The sequence below is a fragment of the Aphis gossypii genome, chromosome 1, assembly GCF_020184175.1.
Source record: "Aphis gossypii isolate Hap1 chromosome 1, ASM2018417v2, whole genome shotgun sequence".
Lineage (NCBI taxonomy): Eukaryota > Metazoa > Arthropoda > Insecta > Hemiptera > Aphididae > Aphis > Aphis gossypii.
This window is the reverse complement of record NC_065530.1, coordinates 80,635,574-80,660,514: the sequence shown is the minus strand read 5'-3', so window position 1 is coordinate 80,660,514 and position 24,941 is coordinate 80,635,574. Positions and strand designations below refer to the sequence as shown.

The 24,941-nt window shown below is 32.1% G+C and overlaps 3 protein-coding genes and 2 long non-coding RNA genes across 11 annotated transcripts in view; 3 read left to right on the top strand and 2 right to left on the bottom strand.

Moving 5' to 3' along the window:
• The window catches only part of LOC114122784 (endochitinase), a 10,896-nt gene extending 4,041 nt beyond the window's left edge, over positions 1 to 6,855 (bottom strand). Inside the window, exons 1-9 of one of the 2 annotated variants that reach the window (XM_027985546.2) lie at positions 6,242 to 6,855; positions 5,960 to 6,123; positions 5,699 to 5,864; positions 5,409 to 5,631; positions 5,079 to 5,202; positions 4,722 to 4,998; positions 4,407 to 4,618; positions 4,147 to 4,326; positions 627 to 862 (exon numbers count right to left, since the gene is read on the bottom strand). In XM_027985546.2, coding sequence (XP_027841347.1) covers positions 737 to 862; positions 4,147 to 4,326; positions 4,407 to 4,618; positions 4,722 to 4,998; positions 5,079 to 5,202; positions 5,409 to 5,631; positions 5,699 to 5,864; positions 5,960 to 6,123; positions 6,242 to 6,305 — 1,536 coding nt within the window. In that variant the 5' untranslated portion in view covers positions 6,306 to 6,855 and the 3' untranslated portion in view covers positions 627 to 736. Of the gene's footprint in view, positions 1 to 62; positions 263 to 348; positions 863 to 3,304; positions 3,460 to 4,146; positions 4,327 to 4,406; positions 4,619 to 4,721; positions 4,999 to 5,078; positions 5,203 to 5,408; positions 5,632 to 5,698; positions 5,865 to 5,959; positions 6,124 to 6,241 lie in introns of those variants that run through there. The other variant, XM_027985545.2, reaches the window with a different exon arrangement.
• LOC114122788 (uncharacterized) overlaps positions 1 to 22,998 on the top strand; it is a 25,934-nt gene extending 2,936 nt beyond the window's left edge. Inside the window, exon 3 of the long non-coding RNA XR_003592302.2 lies at positions 22,900 to 22,998. This is a non-coding gene — a long non-coding RNA (uncharacterized LOC114122788). The remainder of the gene's footprint in view (positions 1 to 22,899) is intronic.
• LOC126549474 (uncharacterized) lies at positions 7,927 to 15,775 on the top strand. Its single transcript, XR_007603586.1, has 2 exons — positions 7,927 to 8,658; positions 15,480 to 15,775. It is a non-coding gene; the product is annotated as an uncharacterized LOC126549474 (long non-coding RNA).
• Positions 8,651 to 15,345, top strand: LOC126549473 (uncharacterized). Its single transcript, XM_050198734.1, has one exon. The coding sequence runs from the start codon at positions 9,360 to 9,362 to the stop codon at positions 14,637 to 14,639; it is 5,280 nt and encodes a 1,759-aa protein (XP_050054691.1). The 5' UTR covers positions 8,651 to 9,359; the 3' UTR covers positions 14,640 to 15,345.
• LOC114122787 (histone deacetylase 11) lies at positions 16,763 to 24,941 on the bottom strand. 6 transcript variants are annotated; one of them, XM_050198738.1, is made up of 8 exons: positions 24,888 to 24,941; positions 24,296 to 24,448; positions 23,418 to 23,528; positions 23,172 to 23,263; positions 22,913 to 23,126; positions 22,681 to 22,847; positions 19,411 to 19,523; positions 16,763 to 17,003 (listed from the first exon to the last, which is right to left on the bottom strand). In XM_050198738.1, exons 2-8 carry the CDS (start codon positions 24,416 to 24,418, stop codon positions 16,840 to 16,842), a joined length of 984 nt encoding a protein of 327 aa, XP_050054695.1. In that variant the 5' UTR covers positions 24,419 to 24,448; positions 24,888 to 24,941; the 3' UTR covers positions 16,763 to 16,839. The 6 variants fall into 6 exon arrangements, with proteins under 6 accessions (XP_050054695.1, XP_050054694.1, XP_050054697.1 ...); XM_050198737.1 differs by lacking the exon at positions 24,888 to 24,941 and adding an exon at positions 24,675 to 24,881; XM_050198740.1 differs by lacking the exon at positions 24,888 to 24,941 and adding an exon at positions 24,725 to 24,881 and having other exon boundaries at positions 23,172 to 23,192; positions 23,410 to 23,528.

Below are 24,941 nucleotides of genomic sequence, written 5' to 3'. Positions count from 1 at the left end.
GAAAGAAAAACAAATTACATAATTAAAAATTAAGGTGGATTCGAAAACTGTCGAAAACGTACGTCGGTCAAATTATTTTTCACTTGGTGATAAGCACTGATATAGTTACTGAAAACGGGATTTTTTAATTGGATCGCGATCAAACAGTATTGTCCCGATATTCCATTATTGTCGATTACGTTGATACACTCGTCGAAATCGCCATATTGATTCAAATTGCCTCTTAGTATTCCTGATGGCATCTTCGCCGATGAATCTATCACTGAAATTTCGTAGCAATAAATAAACGATCGGCGCTATAAATCAGAACTATAAGTTAATAATATACGTATTGAAGTAAAAACCAACTTTCCAATGCCCATTTGTCTAGATTTTTCACTCCGTCCAACATAATTTTCACGTCTTTGCTACATTGGTCGTGCTCGATGTTCTTGAGCTCCTCGTAAAATCCAAAAGGAATTGATTCGAGGCCCGCAGCCCATGCTGCAGAGGCCAGCGAAAAAAGAACGAGTAATATTAATTCTTTCATCGTCGATTGCTACCATTCAACTAAGACGTGTACACGCTGAACGGAGTTAGTTATATATAAGACGGGAAGTTTAGAGGTGACAAAAGTAAAACACATGTTACTGCGGACAATGTAACTTCCTTTTAATGTAAATTTACTATTGTTACATTTTTGTTAACATATAATTTTCTTGTATATTATCTATATCCGAATGCTATATTTTATAAATTAAACTTCTATGCAATTTGACTGGGTAGTTCGGGAAGGCCAATCGCATACCAATTCCTCTTGATTCCAAACAGTGCCGGGTTGACAAACGAATGTCATCAATTTCCCATGATCGCACATGTAATACTGAAAATAAATATACAAACATTTTTTTAATAAATTAATTTAAAAATATTTATGTATATAAAAAATAACTTTATTTTAAGAAGTTTTATATTTTAATTTTAGTTTACCTCGCACAAAATATAAATTATGTATACCTATAGTAAACCCAAAGCTGGACATTAACTAGTTAAAAAGTTATAGTTAAGTTAAAAAGTTAATTTTTAACTTAACTAGTTAGTTTATTTTCTAATCAACTTATGAACTTAACTAGTTTAATAATTTACAGTTGAAATAACTAAGCTTTTCGTAAATATAAAACAATAAAAAATAAATATAAACAATAAATATTTCGTTTATACGTAAATATTACTATATTAGTATAAAATAAAAATATCCAATACTATAATAACACAAACTAATGTATAAATTATATAGTTATAGTTGTGTAATGTGTATAATATATACATGATAATATTACGCCGTTCTATACTTATAGGCAATATTATGAATTTAAATAACATTCACTCTTTATGTGATTTACATGCTAATTAAAAAAAATAGATAAACTATTTTTAAACTGAGGAGTTAAATTAATATTTTATCCCATATTAACTTTTAACTTTTTGATCTTGTATCCTCTTAACTTAACTTAACTTGAGTTAATTATTTTCATTAACTTGCCCACCTTGTAAATCTATATAAATGCAATTAAAAATAAGGCTAAAATATTTCATGAGCTCAGAACCAAAAGCTAATTTATTATTATCATTATATTTTTAATAAGTATAATAGAGGTTATTTATTATCAATGTTCTATAATAAATTATTAATTTAAATTTAAAATAGCAATTTTTACCGTACGTATTATTTTAAAAGTTATCGAGAACTGAAAAATTCTAAATTAACAAAATTTAAAAATGATTTATTCATAGTGATTTAAATAGTATTGTTTAATGTTTAATTAAAGTATTAAAAGTTATAACTGATATTTGTTTACACGATAAAATAAATAAATAAAAATCAAAAATTGTTTGATTTCAGTTATATAATAATAATAAGATTGCACAGAACATAACAATGGTACCTATTTTGTACAATATTATTAATTGTTATTGATTTATCAATAAGCTAAAACAAAAAATGATAGTACTCGTACCATCACTGTCATTTAAACTTTTATTTTAGATTTATTATTTATTATTTATTTAACATCACTTAATATTATAATTTTTCTAATTAAGTAAAAAAAATACAATACTACAATACTAGTACCTAGTTAAGTATTTTAAAAGTACCTATAGATGAGCGGAGTGGAATGGTATACGAGGGTACCCCGTAAAATGTTGGTCAACTATCCCGTTCACCTAAATTTTAAATACTTATAACTCGTAAACTACTACTTAGTTATTTTATTTTTACTGAAAATTATGTAAAAAAAAAAAATATATATTTTCAAAAACAATTTTGAAACAATGAGCATAATTAAATAAAAGAATCACACACTGCTTATACTTTATATTATATAGATAATATGAATATGTTCATATATATTTACTTATTATATTATGATAAACTTATTTCTGCACGAAAATAAAATAATAAAAAAGATATGTACTCAAATATAAATAAAATGGAAAAGGTGTATAATAAGGTATCGAATTAAAAAATATGTTCAGTATTTTGGTGATTATTTGGGATTGGTAATAAAACATTACAATTATCAACTAATCAATTTAGACAAAATTCAATTTACTAAAAAAAGTTTGAATAAAATGTTTTCTAAAATAATAACAATTAAAACAATAATTATCACACTATATACATAACACGGAGTATATTAATATAGAATATATAAATATTATATTCTAAAACAATAGTTGACTAATTTTTCATATTAACTTTCTCTTAATTATAATTCATCATTGTTTAATGAGTGAGTTGCTTAAAATATTTTCAATTACACTAAAGCACTTTTTAAAAGTAAAAATTATTATATTAAATTAGTATACTACTATATGGATTATAGAATCTAAATAATAGGTATATATTACCGTATGTCTGTATGACAATTGACTTTTGGTTTAATAATTAAGTTATTCTTACGTAATAGCGGATTGAGAAATAAATATTTTTAAAAATTGCTTCGGGAAACTTATAAATGTGATCACAATACATATTTGAGTATAGTTTTCAAATAACTGATTTTAAAATAATAACGTTTTTTGTATGTTTTAATAAAAATTGTATTTAATTTAAATACATTTTGATTGTACGTAATATAAACTATATATTTATTTATATTTATATAGTATTTAATCAATTTTCTAATATAAAAAAAAAATCTGGTTTGAGCAGAAAATTAACAAAAATGTAATACAATATTTAACAGTTAGAGAAACATCGAAGTAGAGAATGATTTTGTTAAAAAGAGTTTAAAAAATATTAAGAAAAAAATATTAGTACTTGTTGGCAATACGCCCGTCACTAATCTTCGGTACTGGATTTTCTTTTAGGTACAGACTTTTTTCATGATTTATAATTATAAACGTTTAAATAAAAAAATATTTACAAAAAAAAAAAATAAACTAATTCGCTACCGTTGTTTCGTGATTACTCTACATATTTACACCAACGCTTTAGACACACAGCATTTTTAGCAGGTTGTTTGTAGACAGTCGTGTACGTACATATTAAAAATGAATTTGCGTATATTATTTGTTGATGAACCACCTGTTTTAATTTTACAGCTAAATAAAACGATTTACCTGCTATTTAATGTTATAAATATTAGGTAAGCATTTACTAGTCCTATGATCATAACGACGGGTATGTGATTTAAAATTATGCCTAGTCGCTAGTAATTATATATTATTATACCTAATAAAATAACTAGGTAGGTTTTATAGGTATTGTTATAGTTTTTTTAATTTGTTAATAAACACCTTTACCGAATAAAAAGTGATTAGGTACGAATACGCATTTGTATTATATAATATTATCGACTATCGATTATCCTTTTATTTATAGCGATAGTTTACTGCGATCATAAAGACACATATTGTATTAAGTAGATACATAGTATTAGTATAGATAGTATATATACATAATTTATATTAATAACCCAAATATAAAATTAATGCATGTCTTTCTTATGAATAAAATAATATTTAAACTCCATTAAAAAGATTTGTGTTGGTTTTGGATTTGAATAATACAATATATAATATACATAATACATATTAATTACTATAAAATATTTATAGCCAAATAAAATGAATGTATTATACTTAGTAGTTTGTACTTACTTTATGACAATAATTACTAGGCGAATATTCTCCTTGTTTGCATCCTGTTGTTTTTTCACTATATGTTTTTTCACCTTTATTTGGTTCTTTAACTGGTATAATTGTAGGTTCAGTAGGTGCTTGCATGGTACTGTCTTTCTTATTTGTAGTAGTTATTTCCGGAGGCACCAACCATTCGGGCTAAAAGAATAGCGATTACGATACTTAGAACATAAATAATAATAAAATTAATCATAATATAATCATTTTAAATTCCATACCGTAGGAGTAGTAATTATTTGTACATCTGGAGGGGTGTATGTTTTCATAGAGTCTCGTAAAACTCTAATGAGAGGATTTTTGGGACCACAAATGCTATGAAAATCATCCATATCTACAGCCCAGGTCATTGCACCAGCATAGCCTTTGTTTTTGATATGTTCCATTTTATATGATAGACTTGTTGCATTTTCATAGCCAATCCACTGTGTACCTATTTTTTTTTTATTATGCATGTAAAACAAATTACAATTATTTTTTTAAATATATCAACATTAATTCTTAAAGCATCTGGTAATATTATACAATAATAACACCTTTGTATGTATACGGACACAGGCCAATTGGATCCCACATTTCAGTCCAACCATTGTCATCTTTTAAATATTCACATATTTCATAGTACGCCAAAAATCCGACAGCTTGTGTGTAATTTCCAGGTTCACCACCTCCTGCTTCTTTGTTGACGTATGTGCCAATATTGTAATTTTTATTACTAGCGCTCAATGTGAACGTTCGGCCATAGAACGGTACACCCATAACTAATTTATTTGGTGGACAACCAAGATCCACCCACAATTGCATTCCATCGGCCTATACAAGTCATAAAATGCATAAAACTAAGACATGGGTATAGCACGGATTGAATATACAATTAAACTTTTGTTACATACAACATTTAGTTTTTCATAAGCATACTGATCAGTAGGTCTTCGAAACAATGGACTATGTACATCCGCAAATCCAGCCCAATTTCCTCGTAAATCGTAAGCCATTACGTGTATAGCATCGGCTAAACTATTAGAAATACAGTATTACATAAATATATAATATTTTATAATTATTATGCTCCATCATAGCACGACACTAATTAAATGTTTACACATTATCAAATTTATTATTAGAATTTATTTATATTTTTTAGTAATACTATTTTTTATACTTAATAAAAATATAATTTATAGCCAGGGACTTAGGTATCTATTTTATAAAGAATAGCTTACCGACATAAACCTGGAACATAATAACCTTCCATTAATCGGAATTTTGCTAATGGCACTGCCATAGTTAATTCCCATGAAGTATTTTGGTTATCAAATTCAGCTCTTAGTTCTTGTACAAAATAATAAAAATTATTGCGATCTGAATAAGCTCCATCTCGGTCAACTGCACCAGGATATTCCCAATCAAGGTCTAAGCCATCAAACGCGTATTTCCATAGAAATTCTATAAGCATAAAAATGTACATGTTATATAATTAATATATTTAGGTATAATCCTTAAAGTAGCTAACCTATTACACTTTTGATAAATGTTGTTCTTTTCTCTACAGAAGACACTAATGTAGAATACTTTTTGCCCCCTTCTCCCCAACCACCAAGAGCTACCAAGAGCTTAACGTCTGGGTTCGTTAATCGAAGATCTGTGAAATTCTTGAAACCATTTTTGTTTACATCGATCTAAAATGCATTAACAAATTCAAGTAATAAGTATTTTTAATACATGTGCTGTACATCCACAAACAGTTGAATAAGAAAAAAAAGTTTTTAATTACTTCGGGATCGAGAACACTGACACCCCAAGTCGAATTGTCAACTCCGATAAATGAATAAATAACATGCGTGCAATCTTCCACCGGTATATCGTCTACGGTATATTTTCCAATGCCCGGTCGATAAATAGCCCAATTGCAGAAGTAGCAAACGACTTTCGCACAATCTACAATAGAACAACAATTAGGTAATTACACAGCTTGAAACTATAAATGTATACATTAACATATTGTTTTTGACAAATACATTTAAATATGTGTAAATATTTAACTAAAACGGATTACCTAGAATTGAAGTCGAACTCAAAATCATTAATATTACAAAAGAAAATGTCCCATGCAGCATCATAGTAATTATTTTATCTATATGTTTTTGAAATAATATTCGATGGTTCCAAGTATAATATTGTGTGTTATGTAATTCAATTGTGTTTCCACTGACAGTCCTCTCGGTAATGATGTCGTCGGTTGTATCAAAAACTAATTTATAGTCTGGTCGACACTCATCAGACAACAGTCAATATACCATTCCAATGTCAATGTACGTCCACCACATCACATGGCACAACAAATACACGCACACGCTCCACTATGTATACTAGCACACATTAACTAGTAAACAGGTAATATAATTTTTCGACTTCTTCCTTCGTAAGGTACTAAGGTCGCATTGGATGAGGCTACGGTTAGGCTGATTAGGAACGGTTGTTGAATAGTAACGAATTAGCGGAGAAAGCCTTCCGGAACAATAGAGAATTATCGAAACCGTAGACAAATGATTAATAATCTAGATTTTATATATATATATATGTATAATATTATAATTTGTATCGTTTACTATAAGTAGCATCAATATAAATGACTGATGAGAGAACTAGAAAATATTATAACTAAATAGTAACATTACATTTAGATGCTTATATATTATATATAACATACACAGTAACATATTATGTATAGCTAAGTTACCAATGGATATGATGAACTTTGAGTGTTTATCTTATTTTTAATATATTTAAAAAGTTATAGTTTCAAATAGTTATTTTAGAGCAGTAATATTAAATTACAATCGTCTACGGGGCATATAATTTGAGGAGGTTTTAACACATTATTAATAGCTATACACAGTTACAGGGATATAATGAAAATTGAGTAGATATCAGAGTATTTTTATACTAGTTTTTAAAATTATTATTAAAAATAGGATAGAAATGCATTTTGAAATCTTAACAATGTAAAATTATAATTTTTTTTAGTTTAAATCAACAATGAAAGAAGAATTTATTTTGTGTAATTTATAATCAAATTGCCAATTTGTTATTTAAATTATTTTTGATATTTAAATCTAAAAACATTCTATGTTTTAGCTATTTTAATAGTTATTTGATATTTTGAATTTTGATATTTTATAAGAAATATTTTAACATTTTATAGTGCATATAATAGGACAAAGTTTTTAGTTCGTTAAAACCCACCATTTAATTATTACAAACGTAAATTATACAATATGTCAATAAACATCAGTATTAAATTAAATTAACTTTTTATTCATACATATCTGAGGTTTCCTGCTTATAAGTTAATAAATTATTAGTTAATTACATTTTAAATCTTTTTTTAAATTTTATTACCAGATTCATAAAATATAACATACAATTTATTAATATATAACAAAATTACATAAGTACCCTATTATTGCAATTAAGCTGAGCTTGAAATGGGGTAGGAAGTTACAGTATACTTGAATCTAGACAAATCTAGGTATAATATTAATGCCGGGTACCATATCAATCATCAAACATTTAATGAATTAATAGTGAACTTATATAATAGTCCCTTAAGTATGATTTAGTGACCATGATTGGGGTCATTAAATATTTAAATGTACTAAATGTAATAAATTTTTTTTAATGACTCGGCATGCCAAAAATGAGTTTTAAAATAAATAAAATACATATATAAGTAATATAATATGTAACTACTACTTACGAGTACACAACCTGTTTACAATATACAATGATACATAGGTACTAATATCATTACATACATTACACACAAATGAAAACAAAACAATAAAAACGTAATTAACTCATAGATCAGAGACCATCATTGTATTTAAGTTAATACAAATAATTAAAAATAATTATGAAAAATAACAAAAGAATTATGCACACTGCAATAAATTAATAAAACTGATGTAGGTTATAGGTACCTAATATAATTAATTATAAATAATAATAATATTTATAATCAATATTCAATGCTAATATATATATATATATAATAATAACGTAAAAAATAACGGTACTTGAGTTGTTCGAACCTGGCCAATGTTCGCGCGCTTGTCGCAGAATTTCGCCTAAAAACAAGTGTTATAACCTATATATACCTACCCGACAGACAACAGCTGTCGCACCCTCTGCCCCCCGCGCCGTGCGTTTTTATCGCACTCGTCGCCATTGTCGGCGCGAACCGGCTTTTTTCTTTGCGGTCAACTGGCACTTGCCTTTGCACCTCGCATCTGTCGAGTTCGCGACGTGACTGTGGTCACCACAAGTGCGCCTTAACCGTGTGTTGTGTGCGAGTCGGAACCCGGTAGATACTTCTTATACGGTAACTCCCGTTCGTGGGGTATCCGACCGCCACATATCTTCTGCTGCCGTTGCTGAGGTCCAGAACTCAGAAGCCACACGGGTCATACAGTTTTTGGCGCCACGGACGTGTCAGTTTTGCCGGTCCTAGCCATCTTGGAGGAAAGTCACGTGGTGTCCGTCGGTCCGGTATTATTTTTATATTATTGTAAAATCATATACTCATCTACTTTTATTCTATAAGTTGTCCAAAATCTTTACGGTAGCTGAGTTATTCGGTATCGTTGTTATTATATTGTATTGTTTTTAATTATACCATTTTGTTATATTGTTATACTACTGTGGGGACGCCCGCATCATAATTATTATTGATATTTTGCTGTATTATATATATATTAATTCGTAGAAGTTTGCTTGATATAATTATATAGTTATAAGTTGGTTACCCGTTCCTGTCTACTACACTTACGCAAGTTGCGGCAGAAAACTGCATATATCGTAAGTTCTGTCGCAGCGAAAACATTTTGGTAGCAGAGCGTGGTTTTTGGGACCCGGGGAGGTTCAGTGAGCGTAGGTTGTAGACGTTTATTTAATTAGGTATTTATTTGGGTGCTAACTTAGATTAACTTTTTTATATAACAGGTCAATTAAATATTGTTCACTATCTTGAATTTAATTTGTTACACGGTCACGTATTTTATGCGCGTTTGATTATCTGGTCTATTATTGTCCGACAGTAAAGTTGCTCGTGTATTATTTTATTATCATTATTTTCACGTATGATCGTAGCTAATCGTAGGTAAATCGTCATCATGACTGATACAAAAGACCTTGAACGATTAACCCGTGGTAAGGCCCGTGCGGAAATATTACGTTCAAATGCGATAGCTAGTATAAGATCGGTTCACGGGTTAGCGTTGCGCGTTTCGAGTGAACCTAACGTGGCTCCTCAATTTTTAATTGCCGTGACCGATTTAGACATGTTATGGTCTCAGTTTAAGTTGGAGGACGAGTCGGTTTTAGATTTTTTGATAAAACTCGACAAGACGAGCGAGTACTCGTCAGGTATGCCTGCTGAAGTCCGGGCACTTATTTCCGAATCAAAAGCGATCGCTGATAGTCTTATCCCAAAAGGCGCGGATGCCCTCGATATGTCGTACATTAATTCAAATTTTACATCTGGTAATGTTCCAAAACCACCAGCCCCACCTACCGGCGTCAATAATTCGACTTCTCGTCTGCCGGAGATACCGTTGCCGAAATTCGATGGTGATTTCAGGTACTGGCCCACCTTCCGCGATAGATTTAAGGCGTTGGTGGACAGTAGGTCCAACCTAACACCTATAGATAAAATGTATTATCTAATCGGCTGCCTACGCGGGTCAGCCGCGGAAGCAGTGCGTAGCATACCGGTCGCGTCTGATAGCTACGAGTTAGCATGGACAACGCTGTCAAATAGGTTTAATCGCCCGCGAATGGTTGCGACGTCTTTAGTCGATAAATTGTTAAACATCCCGTCGACCACTCAAGAGTCACTACAAGAGTTAACCAATTTTATGTGCGAGGTCAGCGAGTCCGTGTCGCTATTAAATGCGCTTAACATTCCGGACTTCGGCTCATTTTTATTATTCGCGCTAGCATTCCGCCGCTTGCCAATATCCACCCGTAAATTGTTCGAATCGACCGTGACGTCCGACTATCCGTCAATGAGTGAGCTGTTGACTTTTGTTGGGACGCGTGTGTCTATACTAGAGCTTGTCGGCGAATCGTCGAGTAAAACCAACAAAAGCACCGCATCATTAAAACCATTTCACGGCGATCAACCGCGCAAGGGGGGAGATCGGTATAAAGGGCAACAGCTGTCTCACGCTGCATCATTAGTTACGGCCGCGCCGAATAAAACCTGTCCATGTTGCTCGGAGTCTCATTCACTAGATTCGTGTCCCCGTTTTAAGTCCTGGTCAGTGGATGAGCGTACCCGTTGGACTAAGGAGAAAAAACTATGTTTTATGTGCTTTAGTGCCGGTCATTGGTCTAATCAATGTAAATCTAAGACCCGGTGTCACCACTGTAATCGCAGGCATCACTACCTGGTTCATATTCAGCCGTCCGAACAACACAATAGGGACGAAGCTCCGCGGTCCGATACGTCGTTATGCACGTCTGCCGCGTTACACCAGTCGAGCGCCAGTTCCGTTGTGTTGGGTACCGCTTTGGTACATGTACGCGATCGCGCGGGGGAGTGCCAAACGATGCGCGCGTTAATCGATTCGGCGTCGCAAATTAGTGCAATCACATCGTCATGTGTTGAACGGTTAGGACTTAAATGTGCACGTTGGACGTCGCCGATAACCGGTTTGGGCGGCGTTCCTGTTGTTAACGTCCAAGGCCGCGTCGAGTTTTCAGTTCAACCTCGGTTTGCGATCGAACCAATATTAGCCGTACATGCATGGGTTTTACCGTCGATCACGGCCGACCTGCCGCGAAATACTTTGCCATCTACTATAAAAGATAGGTTTTCAAATTTGGCATTAGCCGATCCTACATTTAATATCGCCGCCCCTATTGATATATTGTTGGGGGGTGATGTGTACCCGTCCGTAATGAACGGTAGAAAAATAATCGTCGATACTAGTCTACCCGCCGCGTTTAGCTCAATTTTCGGTTGGGTAGTGATCGGCCCGGTGTCCGATGTTGAAATAGGCCCCGTCCATTCACTGCCCGTATCTCTTACGGCATCCATCGAAGGTTTGATGGAAAAATTTTGGCATGTAGAGGAGCCTATCGCTGCGCCCGACAGTTTTACTGACGAGGGTCGATGCGAATCTATTTTTCGCGACCAATTCACACGCTTACCGACAGGTCGGTTTTCAGTACCGCTACCGTTCCGTGTACCTGTATCCGACACCGCTTTCGCTGGCTCGCGGGACACCGCCGTACGACGTTTCGAGTCTTTAGAGCGCAAGTTATCGAGAGACCGAAAACTCCGAGAACTGTACATTAACTTTATGCGCGATTATATATCATTAGGGCACATGTCAATCGCCACGTCGCCGGGAACGTATTATATCCCGCACCACGCCGTGTATCGGCCTGAAGTTGATAGTAATAAAATACGTGTAGTGTTCGATGCATCAGCGGGTAATCATCGCGGGCAGTCGTTAAATAGTTGCTTATCACCCGGTCCAAAATTGCAACAAGATATTGTCGACATTATTACGCGTTTCCGGTTGTACCGTCATGCCTTTACGGCTGATATTGAAAAAATGTATAGACAAATATCTGTGTTACCGACCTACCGAAAATATCAACACATAGTGTGGCGCGAGTCGCCCCATGATAAATTGTGTGATTACGAACTACATACTGTAACATACGGCGTAAATTGCGCGCCGTTCCTCGCGTTGCGCGTGTTAAAAGCAATAGCGGCCGAAGATTGCGATAACTTTGTGTCGGTACGCGCGGCATTAGAGCGTCAAACGTACGTCGATGATATTTGTGTCGGGGCGGATACAGAACAGGAGGCTGTCGAACTCCAATCAAATTTAATCTCCGTTTTAAAAATGTCCGGTATGGAATTAAAAAAGTGGTCGTCCAATACGCCGTCAATTCTAAATTTAATTCCAACCGATAGTCGCGCGTCGGGACCACTTCCGTTCGACACAGGCGATGGGTATATCACGAAAATGCTAGGGATCGAGTGGCATCCCGATCGTGATGAATTTTGTTGTGCTCTCCGTCTTGACCAAACGCCGGTGTTCACAAAAAGAGGCCTGTTGTCACTAGTCGCGCGTATATTTGACCCTTTAGGGTTTTTCGCGCCCTCAATTTTTCGTGCGAAGTCCATAATGCAACGGACATGGTGTAGTGGGTTAACGTGGGATGCGCCACTACCTGATGATATCCACGCGGAATGGGCCGCTTTCGTCGCTGACTTAGCATCGTTACTTACTATCCGAGTACCGCGGTACGTAAATACGCAACAAGGATCACCATGCTTATTATTAGGGTTCTGCGACGCGTCGCAGCTCGGGTACGCGGCCGTAGCGTACGTGCGTGTCATTGATGCTCCGCCCGATAAATGTATTTTTCTTCTTGGAGCAAAGACCAAATTAGCACCAGTGAAAACGTTAACTGTGCCGCGTTTAGAGCTGAATGCAGCCGTGCTGCTGGCCCGTTGGTTAGGTCGGTTACGTCATATTCTCGCGCCACAATTAAATATAATCAATACTCACGCTTGGTCCGATTCGACCATAGTGTTATCGTGGGTAACGGTTCCCCACGATTCATTCAAAACTTATGTTTCCAACCGGGTACACCAAATTCACAATCTACTACCTGATTGTCAATGGCATCAGATTGAGTCCGCTAATAACCCCGCCGATTGCGCGTCGCGGGGCCTTATGCCGTCGGAACTAGTACATTTTTCACTTTATTGGCATGGACCGCCCGTTATTTATTCTGATACGTCAAGTTGGGAACCCAGTCCTACGCCGACAAATATATGTGAGTTACCCGAAGCTCGACCAGTTGTTTGCGCCGGCCGGGCCGATGATGTGCCCGTCGAGTGGTTCGCATCTTTTTCGTCATTTGATCGATTAATCCGAGTGACAGCGCGCGTTCTCCGTTTTATTAGTCACTTTCGCGTATTTCGTAAACGTAATTCATGTTTGTTTCCACCCGATAATCTATCCGATTCGGACGACGGTCGTGTTCTACACTTATCCGTGTACCTATCAAAATTGGAACTTGACAACGCGACTCGTATTATCATTTTAGAATCGCAACGTGTTCATTTTGCCGTACTGCGCCGTGAACTGTCCCATGCCGCGCGCGTGTCACTAAAGTCATTGGCCAAACTGTCACCATTTATTGATACCGACACAGTAATACGCGTAGGTGGTCGCCTTAAGCACTCCTCGTTAAATTACAACTGTAAACACCCGGTGCTGTTAGCCAAAAATTCACACCTCGCTAGGTTAATAGGTGAGCGATGGCATCGATTAACATGCCATTCGGGACCACGCGTAATGGCGGCTCTTATATTACGACAATATTGGATAGTGTCGATCAAGTCGGTGCTGCATAAAGTATTATCTCGTTGTAATGTGTGTGTGCGATTAAACGCCAGACCAGTCCAACCGTTTATGGCAGACTTGCCCGCCTCGCGTGTGCAACAGTGTAGACCATTCGCTCGTGTCGGCGTTGATTTCGCCGGACCGTTACAAATGCGCGAGCTTGGACTCCGAAAGTCCCGCACTGTTAAAATTTATGTATCGGTCTTCGTCTGCTTTACAGTAAAAGCTGTTCACTTAGAAGTGGTATCCGACCTGTCTACAAACGCGTTTCTGGCCGCGTTCGACCGTTTTGTTGCCCGACGGGGATTACCCACCGATGTGTTTACTGACTGTGGAACGAATTTTATCGGGGCCAATAAACAATTACATGCGCTCGTTAATAGTACGGACGGTCAAGTAGCCATCGCTAATGCACGCACTGCTTGCGATTGGCATTTTAATCCGCCAAGCGCCCCGCACTTTGGGGGCTTGTGGGAGGCAGCGGTACGTTCAACAAAAAGGTTGTTGACCCGTGTCATCGGCGTTCACTCATTTACGTACGAAGAGTTTACCACAGTGCTGACTCGTATAGAGGCTGTGTTGAACTCTCGGCCATTAACTCCCGCGTCTACCGACCCTCAAGACCTAGAGTGTTTAACCCCGGGTCATTTTCTGATCGGTCAGCCATTACTAGCTGTACCGCCGCGGTCGACTCCCGATGCGAAACGTAATCTCCGGGATAGGTGGAAATTGCTTGACCAATGTCACCAGGCCTTTTGGCGACGATGGTCGACTGAATATTTGACCACGCTCCAGGAACGCCCTAAGTGGACCCACAATGTCCCTAATATTAATGTTAACGATATGGTGGTTATCATAGACAATAACAGTGCTCCACTAAGGTGGCGACTAGGTCGTGTTATGGAGGTGTCTCCGGGAGATGACGGTACGGTACGTGTCGCAAAGGTGCTGACCAGTACCGGGTTAATTACGCGACCGGTGGTAAAACTAGTTCTTCTTCCCGTCGACGGGTAATCACGAATTGATGGTGGTCGCCGCAGTCGCCATTACTTATTATTATTATTTTTATTGTTTTGTCTATTCCTACGGTGCTCACTGAATCACCTGGGGGGACCATATTACTTGGGGACCATCCTTTTATTATATTTATTCTATTATTCTAATTTATTTATTAATTTATTACTTGTGCCTGTATGTAATTTAATGTGTATTATTTATGTAAGCGGCACTATTGTTATAGGTGTCTGGAATTATGTCTGAGGTTATTTATTTATGTATTTTATTTGTAATGTTGTTAGTATGATGAGTATTTGAGTTTAAATTAGTAAAAAAAAAAAAAAATGTGTATAATTATCGGATCAGCAGATAGACGTTACTCAATCCGTGCTCTTCTACCGTGTATTCAAGGTCCACTGCTACCATCGCCGAAGTCCAGCAATGTGAGGCAAAGCCTCCCAAGGGGGAGGATGTTCGAACCTGGCCAATGTTCGCGCGCTTGTCGCAGAATTTCGCCTAAAAACAAGTGTTATAACCTATATATACCTACCCGACAGACAACAGCTGTCGCACCTCTGCCCCCCGCGCCGTGCGTTTTTATCGCACTCGTCGCCATTGTCGGCGCGAACCGGCTTTTTTCTTTGCGGTCAACTGGCACTTGCCTTTGCACCTCGCATCTGTCGAGTTCGCGACGTGACTGTGGTCACCACAAGTGCGCCTTAACCGTGTGTGTGTGCGAGTCGGAACCCGGTAGATACTTCTTATACGGTAACTCCCGTTCGTGGGGTATCCGACCGCCACATATCTTCTGCTGCCGTTGCTGAGGTCCAGAACTCAGAAGCCACACGGGTCATACAGTTTTTGGCGCCACGGACGTGTCAGTTTTGCCGGTCCTAGCCATCTTGGAGGAAAGTCACGTGGTGTCCGTCGGTCCGGTATTATTTTTATATTATTGTAAAATCATATACTCATCTACTTTTATTCTATAAGTTGTCCAAAATCTTTACGGTAGCTGAGTTATTCGGTATCGTTGTTATTATATTGTATTGTTTTTAATTATACCATTTTGTTATATTGTTATACTACTGTGGGGACGCCCGCATCATAATTATTATTGATATTTTGCTGTATTATATATATATTAATTCGTAGAAGTTTGCTTGATATAATTATATAGTTATAAGTTGGTTACCCGTTCCTGTCTACTACACTTACGCAAGTTGCGGCAGAAAACTGCATATATCGTAAGTTCTGTCGCAGCGAAAACATGAGTACTTGACTAATACAAGAGTGAATTAGTGAGCCATTGAGAAAACCGTTTCTTTACTTAAGTTTTGAGAAAAAGGAATTTGATTTAATCCAGTTTTTAGTGAAGAATAATCTATGAGGTTATAATTGTTAACAAGAATATGAAAAAGATATAATTTTTTTTCCAAATGAGAACAGCATAATGTCTACAACAAACAATAAAATAAAAAACAAATTCATGGTTAGGTTAGGTGTAAGACTGTGTAATTTCGTATTTATGTAATAAAATTCATCACTCGCTATATTTATAGCAATATTGATTATAGATCAGTTCATTATCGCTATAATATCAAATTATCAACCACCAAATATTTTTAAGGTTCGTATTGAAAAATAAATTACTTTCAGTATGCATGTAATAGGTAATTTGGAAAATCATCATTTACTAGGTACTTATTGACTGGCCACTTTAAGGCAATATGAATAACTGTTTTAATGATATTACATACTAGGTATATACTGCTTGGAAATTTAAATCACGATACACATCGCAGATTACTTTAAATCTAATTAATTAAACATTAATCGTCCACTTAAAAATAATGTTTTCTTTGATATAAAATGCTATAAATACAAAGTTACAATAAAAATCTAAATAGATTATATATTCTATTTAAATTAAATTAATTGTGTACTACCTTGTTATGTTTAAAAATAATTTACTATTAATTAACCATTGAGTGTTGGATATTGAAATACCGAAGTCTTATTGAATGTGCTTACATTATTATTACTTCTCATTTGTTATTATATTGCACATATATATTATATATTCCTTTATATTTTTCTATGACACATACTAAACAACATTCTTCTTATTGTGTACCCCAAAATTTCAGAACGCTTTTCATTGTTTAATAGAATAATAACAGTACAGGTAGGGCTTATATTTTACGCTTATAAATTTGTATTATTCCACTTGAGATGGTTTTACTAGCCCTTGTTGTACTAGATTCTGCAATGAAGCTGCTATGATGTTCGCAGTTGACTTATGATAGCCACCGGACGTCAACATAACTAAAGGAATATTATTCTGTTGAGCTAATTTGAACACCATTTCATCTCTTTGTATTACTCCCTAAAATTAACATTATACAATTTTTAATCTGAAAAGAATAAAATATAAAAAATTTGTATACTATTATTAAAATACACGTAACTTTATTAAGCCAGACCCAGACTATACAAATTGTAATTCAACATATGTTTTTAACATGGCTGTCGCTACAATGTTTGATTTCTTCTCATTAGCGAAAATGTAATTAAATAATGTAGAAATTGTCAAAAACATATGCCATAATATGACAATGTATGCTAAGTCTGGATTCGATTTATATTTGCTTAATAAATATATGGTTTTAAAATTGAAATAGGTATTCAAATTAATACATTATTTTACATGCTCAATATTATTAGGAGATATATTTAGATATAGCCATAAAGGTATGTATACATGGGACATAAATACCTATCACTGAATTTTTTTAGCTTAACTAAAATCTGGAAATTACCTAATATTAGAAATAAAAACGAAAATTATTCAACTTTAACATGAATATTTTGGTTCTGATCAGGGCGATGATCTATTGATACATATTGGTTTTTTCGATAATTTATTTTATATATTGTATACTTTTTGGAATAGCAAATTTACCTTTAATGTTGAGAGTGGTTTCTGGTAGAAAATTCGATCTACTCGGTACTTTAGATCAAAAGCAATTCACAATACTCTTTAAACAATCAAGTAAAATTTAAATAACAAAGGGAATTTAACTCTAATAGGTATTACATCAAATTTTAATATTGTCATTTATTAAACATTAATAATTTAAAGAATATTTTGGTTTATAATATGTGCTATTTATTAAAAATTTTCAATTTTTATATGAATGAAATTTCTTGTTTATAACTGAGTAAATAGCTTGAAAATGAAAAACAATATCGCAAATAAACAATTAAAACACCAAGGTCAACATTTATTTTTATAAGCGTTTAAAGTTCGAATACTTGCAAAATCATGAAAACAATTAAATTATTTTGGAAGTTATTCTTCCCAATACCCAATTGAATTGTTATGTTGTTCTATTTAAAAAAACTTTAAAATCTAAAATTAAATACCTACCTCATAAGTTATACCTACCTACATCTAGAAATTTAAAAATATTAAAAATACATTTATGTAATTATCCATTTTTTAGAAGCGTTTAATTTATTAAAAACTAAAATATTATAAAATCAAAATAAGAAAAAAAATCCATGGTTTAGCTTTAGTTATTCAATTTTAAAATTTTACAAAATAATTTGTAAGTGTGGAGTTTTGACGATTTACCTATTTTTAATAATTTTTAATTGCTAGACGAACACCTTTAATGAAGAACATTGATTTGTATACAGAATTTTTAAAGATTTTTTACTTTTAAACAAAATTTATGTTATAATATTATATAAATCGATAATTTTCTTTTTTCTAATCAACATTTCTATAAACAGTACAAAAGTCAAAATATTTTGAAATTATAACACGCCTAAAAAATAATATCAGTATTTAGTAAATATTTCAAGTTTATATAGTCTATACGCTTATTTGTTTTTAAATTAAAAAAACAAAACAAAAACAAAATCAATTATTATGAGTGATAATGGTGAAAGAGAGAGAGAGAGACTAGAGATGATGACCAAATAAAGTATAGATGGAAAAATAAAGAATGACTTGAGACTATCTGGGGTGAATAATGAAGAGGTAGAATCAAGAACTTACGGTTATAGGAATAAGTTGACCGATCTAATATAGCTGGGAGTGAAGGGCGAAGGAAAAGATGAAGATCAGAAGATGTATGCTTTTTAATAATTTCTCATTTTATAGTTCTATAAATACACCTAACCTAACCTTATTTGAATACAAAATAAAAATTACTATTTACTCATAGACCTTAGTATAAGCTATAAGGTCTAAATATATAATATTTTAGTATTAATAGAGGACACCTAGGGTCTGTATATTTTTATTAATTTTAGTTTCTAAAAAAATAAAGATTTAAAGATATTAATTCTTTAAACAATACACTCCAGTGGCCACTAGCAAATTATATATAAAAATATTTTTGGAAATAAAAACTCCAAAAGATTCAAAGCATGAATCCTTTTTAATAGATTGAAAGCTGATCTCTTATTTTATTTTACCAAATTTTTACACATAATAGTGAAAAAGGCTATAAGGTTTGTAGCAATACAATTTTTGAATTTCTAATTTGATGTGATTACGTGAGTAAAATTTAAATACAAGAATAAATTGTGATAATCTACTTAATTTTTGAGATTATATTAAAAAGTAAAAATTACCCAAATAACATACTTTAATATAAAATTGAAATAGAATTTTTACCAATTTTACTAATTATAAAATTTATAAAATTATACAACTTAATCTAATATTATCATTGACATAAATAATAGTTTTTTATAAAAAAAATTAAATAATAACTTGCCTCTGGAGTAATAGAGAGCAACCCCAACTTATCTCCTTTTAAAATGTCTGTACCCGCATTATAAATTATGAAATCTGGTTTAACTTTTACGAACGATTCAATCAAAGCACTAAAAATAAGTATGAAATCTATATATTTGTATTAATTATCAAAATTATAACAATTAATAGTTTTTAATAAAAGTGTATGTATGATAAAAATCATAGTCGATAGATATAGATTATAATAAGAACGCACCGTAGCTCCGCATTCTAAAAATATTTTTAACACCAAAAAGTTTACATGACATAAAATTAAGATATCGCTGTATCGGTGTAAAACCATATTGAAATTAAAGTATTATATTTGATCTAATCATGAAAGTAGAAATAGTAAGATAATTAGAAGTTAGAACTCAACAAAAAATTTATATGCAATTTATAAATAAAAAATAGAATTATTTAATGTAAACCAAATCAATAGATGTAGTTTTATAAAAAGTTTAACTTCATTTAATTTTATACCGACAACAACGATGTTTGTTGTATACATACATGTATTATTATAATTAGTAATTAGTTTTTAGTTAATAATACTTAGATTTAAAGAAATTGATATTAATGATAGCGGTTTGCTTATACAAATAGGTGATTTTAAAAGTGGTTCCGATCAGTTTTTTTGGGGGGCTTACGACAATACCACTAAACGAACCGCGGCGTTAACGAACCGCGGCGATCAAACCACTACCTAACGTCTGAACAGGTCTATTGAAAAAGCATTGGTTATGTTTAGCGAACGAAAACGGTTGACCGCCTGAAGATTGAACATGAGCGGTCGCAGGCGATCGTTCGAAGCGGTCAGCGGCATGGATTCGGTCGTATGAATATTCAATTTGATTAACTCATGTTTAAAGGATGCTACACCCGTATTTGTTGTCTACGTCTTAAAAACGTAGGTATAACATAGCATAAACTGTTTTGCACAGGAAATAACTGAGAAGGCTACAGTCACAACTAAGAAACGAAATTTTTACCACATATAAAAGAGAACTTAAGCTGTGAAATGTCGTTTTTATTTTTTCGATATCACTTATATTAAAAAAGTTATTATTGTTTAAAAATCGATTATTTTTATGATTTTTAAACTTGAATAACATTTCCGTAGTTCCGATATCGAAAAAATAAAAACGAAATTTCACAGCTAAAGTTCTCCTTTATATGTGGTGAAAATTTCGTTTCTTAGTTATGGCTGTAGCTTTCTCGGTTCTATTTTTTGTGGAAACAGTTTTTTGTTATGTTTTAAATTTATAAGACGGAGACAACACATACGGGTGTAGCCTCCTCTAACCTCATAATTGTAAGCGGTTTTCCGCAGCGGAAAAAAACCGCTCCGCGTGAAGCCAGCTTAAAGCTAGCTTTAGTAATACATTGTTGTTTATATTAAGTTGTTTCCGGTATTACTTATCCAATATTATTTTTATTTAATTTGAATAATATAATATATTATATTATTTGTATTTAAACAATAAAAAATAAGAACTTATGTGCGGAGTTAGGATGTTAAAAAAACCTTGTGGGTTAAGATGATATACTATAAAATAACCATAATACATGCGAAATTATGGTGTACAGTTTAATGAAAGTAACAAATCAACAATAAAATCACATACATTCGGGTATCGTCAATCTCAACTGGCTTGAGAAGTTGAGAATTATCATGTCACTATTAAAATATTCTTTTTTTAATTTTAAAAAATATTTGCAATTTATACTTATACTTTATTTAGAAATATTTTTTTGTAGAACGTGGAACCACATGTCTACATTACAATAATAATTAATAATTAAAATATAATTAATCTTATTAAAAATATTTTAAACGAATATGATTGTATAATTACAAAAAAATGTATTTTTTAGTTAAATTATAAGAAAATTTTTCTTAAAGTCATAGGTAATCCGAACAACCCTTTTCCTCAAACATATTAAGATAAGCGAGACCCTTTTCGACCAAAAACGTACCCTTCTCTTTTCGACCAAATTTAAAAAAGGTTGATTATTTTCTATCAAATAATTATTGATAAAAATAATATATCATTATTTGTTTAAATTATATTGTTCACATTTTATAGATCAGTTTATATTTTTAATAATTTTCCATATGTTGTACATAAAGATTTAAAGTAGGTATCATAAATAATATTATTATTATCAAACTTTTTGTTTTGACCGAAAAATGTGAAAAGTACGATTTTGGTCAAAAGCGACCATGTCCGTTAAGATTAACAAAACTCTACTGTGCTTACAATTCTGCATTACATAGGCGCAACTAGGGTCAATTTTTTTTTTTTTGGGGGGGGGGGTATGGGGGGGGGCTAGAACAAATGCAATACGTGTATATTTTGTTTATGGAGTGTGCAACATTGATAATATCTGAAATAATAATAATATTTGAGGGGCTAGGCAAATATTTGGGGGGGGGGCTAAAAATACCCCAATCACCCCCTAATTGCGCCTATGTTCTACAAAATCTATTCACTTATTACTAGCTATTAAATTATATTTTATTAATTTCAATAAATATATTATGATTTTTAATGCATTTAATAATTCTACCAACTATTTAATTTTCCCAAAATATATACATAGTCATTTAAATAATACATAACCTGATGGCTAGCTATTAGATTAGTTTAAACAAATGCATAATGAATAATGATATGGTAGTTTGAATTATTCTTAGACAAAATATATGTATTGTGTAGTACCTACTAGTTTTTATAATAACTATTAAGTGCAATTTTAATTCTAAAATTGATGTTTATTGTAAAAACAGCTATTGCTGATAACTGAATACTAACAATTATATACCTATATAATACATGTTATAAACTGACTGACCATGCAGGGTTAAGTGTGACACGGTTATAAACATATTATGACAAATGTAAATTACAAAATAATACAGGTGCACACTATCTAATATGAATAATAGAATTAGCCATCAGGAAAGGGTAAGATTGTAGTAAGAAAAATGTACTAAATACAAATGTTATTCATATGCATACATTAAAAATTTCATGTTTAGTAAATTAAACTAGATACTTATTACTTACTAACAAAATTATATTTAGTACATTGTGCTTATAACACTAATAGAACAATTTATATAGTATTTAAAAATTAAATTAAATAGTAAAATGTACTTATTTACAAACTTATATTAATATTTGCTTTAAATTTTTTATATAATTTTGTTTTATTAGTTAATAAGTTTTTACTTTTTACCTTTCAACAGAAGTCAAATATTCATAATCTTGTATAAAGTAATCTAATTTCACAGCCTTTGAAATGGCAGTTTCTGCATATGTATCTTTTGGATATATATTTTTATTAAATACATCAATAATAAATACTTTTGAGTTTCCGATAAAATCTCTCTCGTATCCATTACCCTTTGAAAAATATGCCACATTATTGAAATAAAACTAATTTTTTTTTTTTCAGTGTTTTGACTAACCTGGTGAGCATCTAAATCAATAATCATCACCAGTTTACAGTCATTTTCTTGTAATGCATCATTCACAACCAATGATATATCAGCATATGGACAAAACCCTCCACCACGATCTTTACTACAATGATGAAAACCTCCTCCTAAATTAATAGCAACTCCTTCCTTTCGAGCTATTTTTCCAGCTAACCTTGTGCCTCCAACCTGAAATCTAAAAAATCTAAATATAACAATGATAAAGTCATTTGAATCTAAGTTTGCTCACCGAATGGGTCTTAAATATTGTCTTTGGACCAAAAAATTAGGAAATAAGACAACCACAGGAATTTCTGATATACGTGCAGCAACATAACTCCACTATTAATTAAATAAGCGTAGACTATTTATTATACATATTATACAAAAATAATTTTTTTTAAACATAAATTTTAATTTATATATCATATTGCTATAATTTATAAAATTACTATTGAATTAAAACATCTTTTTATTACAATAGGTACCTATTTACTTTTAAACTTTTAAGATATTTATCACTATGAATCGTGAGTAGTTCATCTTCAGTAATTTCATCAGGAACATAGATGTTACTTTGATTTAAGCCCAAGGTATTTTTTAGTATCTAAAAAAATATAGATGAGTTATTAATTGATATATATGTATTGGTATTATGTTCAGTGGCGGATTTAAGGAGGGGGCCAGAGGGACCTGCCCCCCCATGGCCATATAATATATTTTAAAATACCATTATACTAATATAAGTGTTTTTATAAAAATTATACTAATGTAAAAAATAATGCCCCCCCCCCCCCAAAAAAAAAAACAAAATCCTAGATCCACCACTGATTATGTTCCAGTATTAGTTATTCAAATAAGATACAACTAATTATCAAACCATCTTAGTTTTAATCACAGTAGATTAATATCTACTGTAGACCGTGATTTTAATGAATAATAAATCACCCAATAATTATTAATTGAATGAGATTTAAAAAAGCTATGAGCCACTAAACAAGTTCAAGTCACTTAAAAGAAATTCACCATTTATATAGTTGATTAAAAAAAGAAAAAAATCATTTTATAAACTATATTTTAATCAAATATAATAATTTTTTTCAATTTTAAATTCTATTGTTAATTATTAAAAATCAAAACAATTGAAGTTTATTTAAGTTCTGAATAGGTACTCAATCCTAACCATTTGCATAATTGTCTACAAGTTAAAATGAACAATTAAATAAAACATTATATTATTGTATATTTGTAGTGTTCTTTTGAAAACTGAGAGCAACAAAAATAACACAGGATTAATACAATGTAACAAGGTTTAATACGGGTAAAAGGTTGAAATACTATATTAAATTGAGTTTCAATAACTTAGTTGCTTACTTTGTATATATGAGCCCATTTTTTCGAATCAAAGGGATGTAAATTTTCAAGACCAAAAAATGTAACATTGTACTCTTTTCTATATACTATTGGCCAACATTCTTTAGGTTTTATTTCAGCCATTATAAAATATTATCATCAACAGTTAAGTACCTAACAAAATAAATAATAGATCAGTTAATAAAATATTATGTATTATATTTATGACTAATACAATAGAACAAACACTATCACTATTTATTAATTAAGTCAAAGAAATAGCGCTTAAACAGCAAATAAATTATATGAATAAATCGATAGTTGCTATACTATGACCACTGAAGAGTGAACGACTGAAGTATATAAATACATAATATAATGTATTTATTTCAATGCCTACTATAAACTACAGCATGACAAAACAGGACTACTGACTACTGTAATACATACTTAAGTACTTTACTCTCTCAAATTTAAATTTCGATGACTGACAATTAACTATTAACAGTAAATCTAAAATTTTTAAATTTTTATCGATTTTTGATAACCTAATTAGGCTAGGTAATAGTTTAATACCTAATAATATATTTAGACCTATTAAAAATTATAGTACCTGCTAGCTTACATAATATTGACTATCATAATAAATTAATTTGATTTAATTTAT

Coding starts and splice junctions, on each gene's coding strand:
- LOC114122787 (XM_050198738.1), bottom strand. CDS start 24,418: ATGGCTGAAATAAAACCTAAAGAATGTTGGCCAATAGTATATAGAAAA. Junction 23,529..24,295: donor AATGGGCTCATATATACAAA/GTAAGCAACTAA, acceptor ATATTTTTTTAG/ATACTAAAAAATACCTTGGG. Junction 22,848..22,912: donor TTGATTTAGATGCTCACCAG/GTTAGTCAAAAC, acceptor TATTTTTCAAAG/GGTAATGGATACGAGAGAGA.
- LOC126549473 (XM_050198734.1), top strand. CDS start 9,360: ATGACTGATACAAAAGACCTTGAACGATTAACCCGTGGTAAGGCCCGT.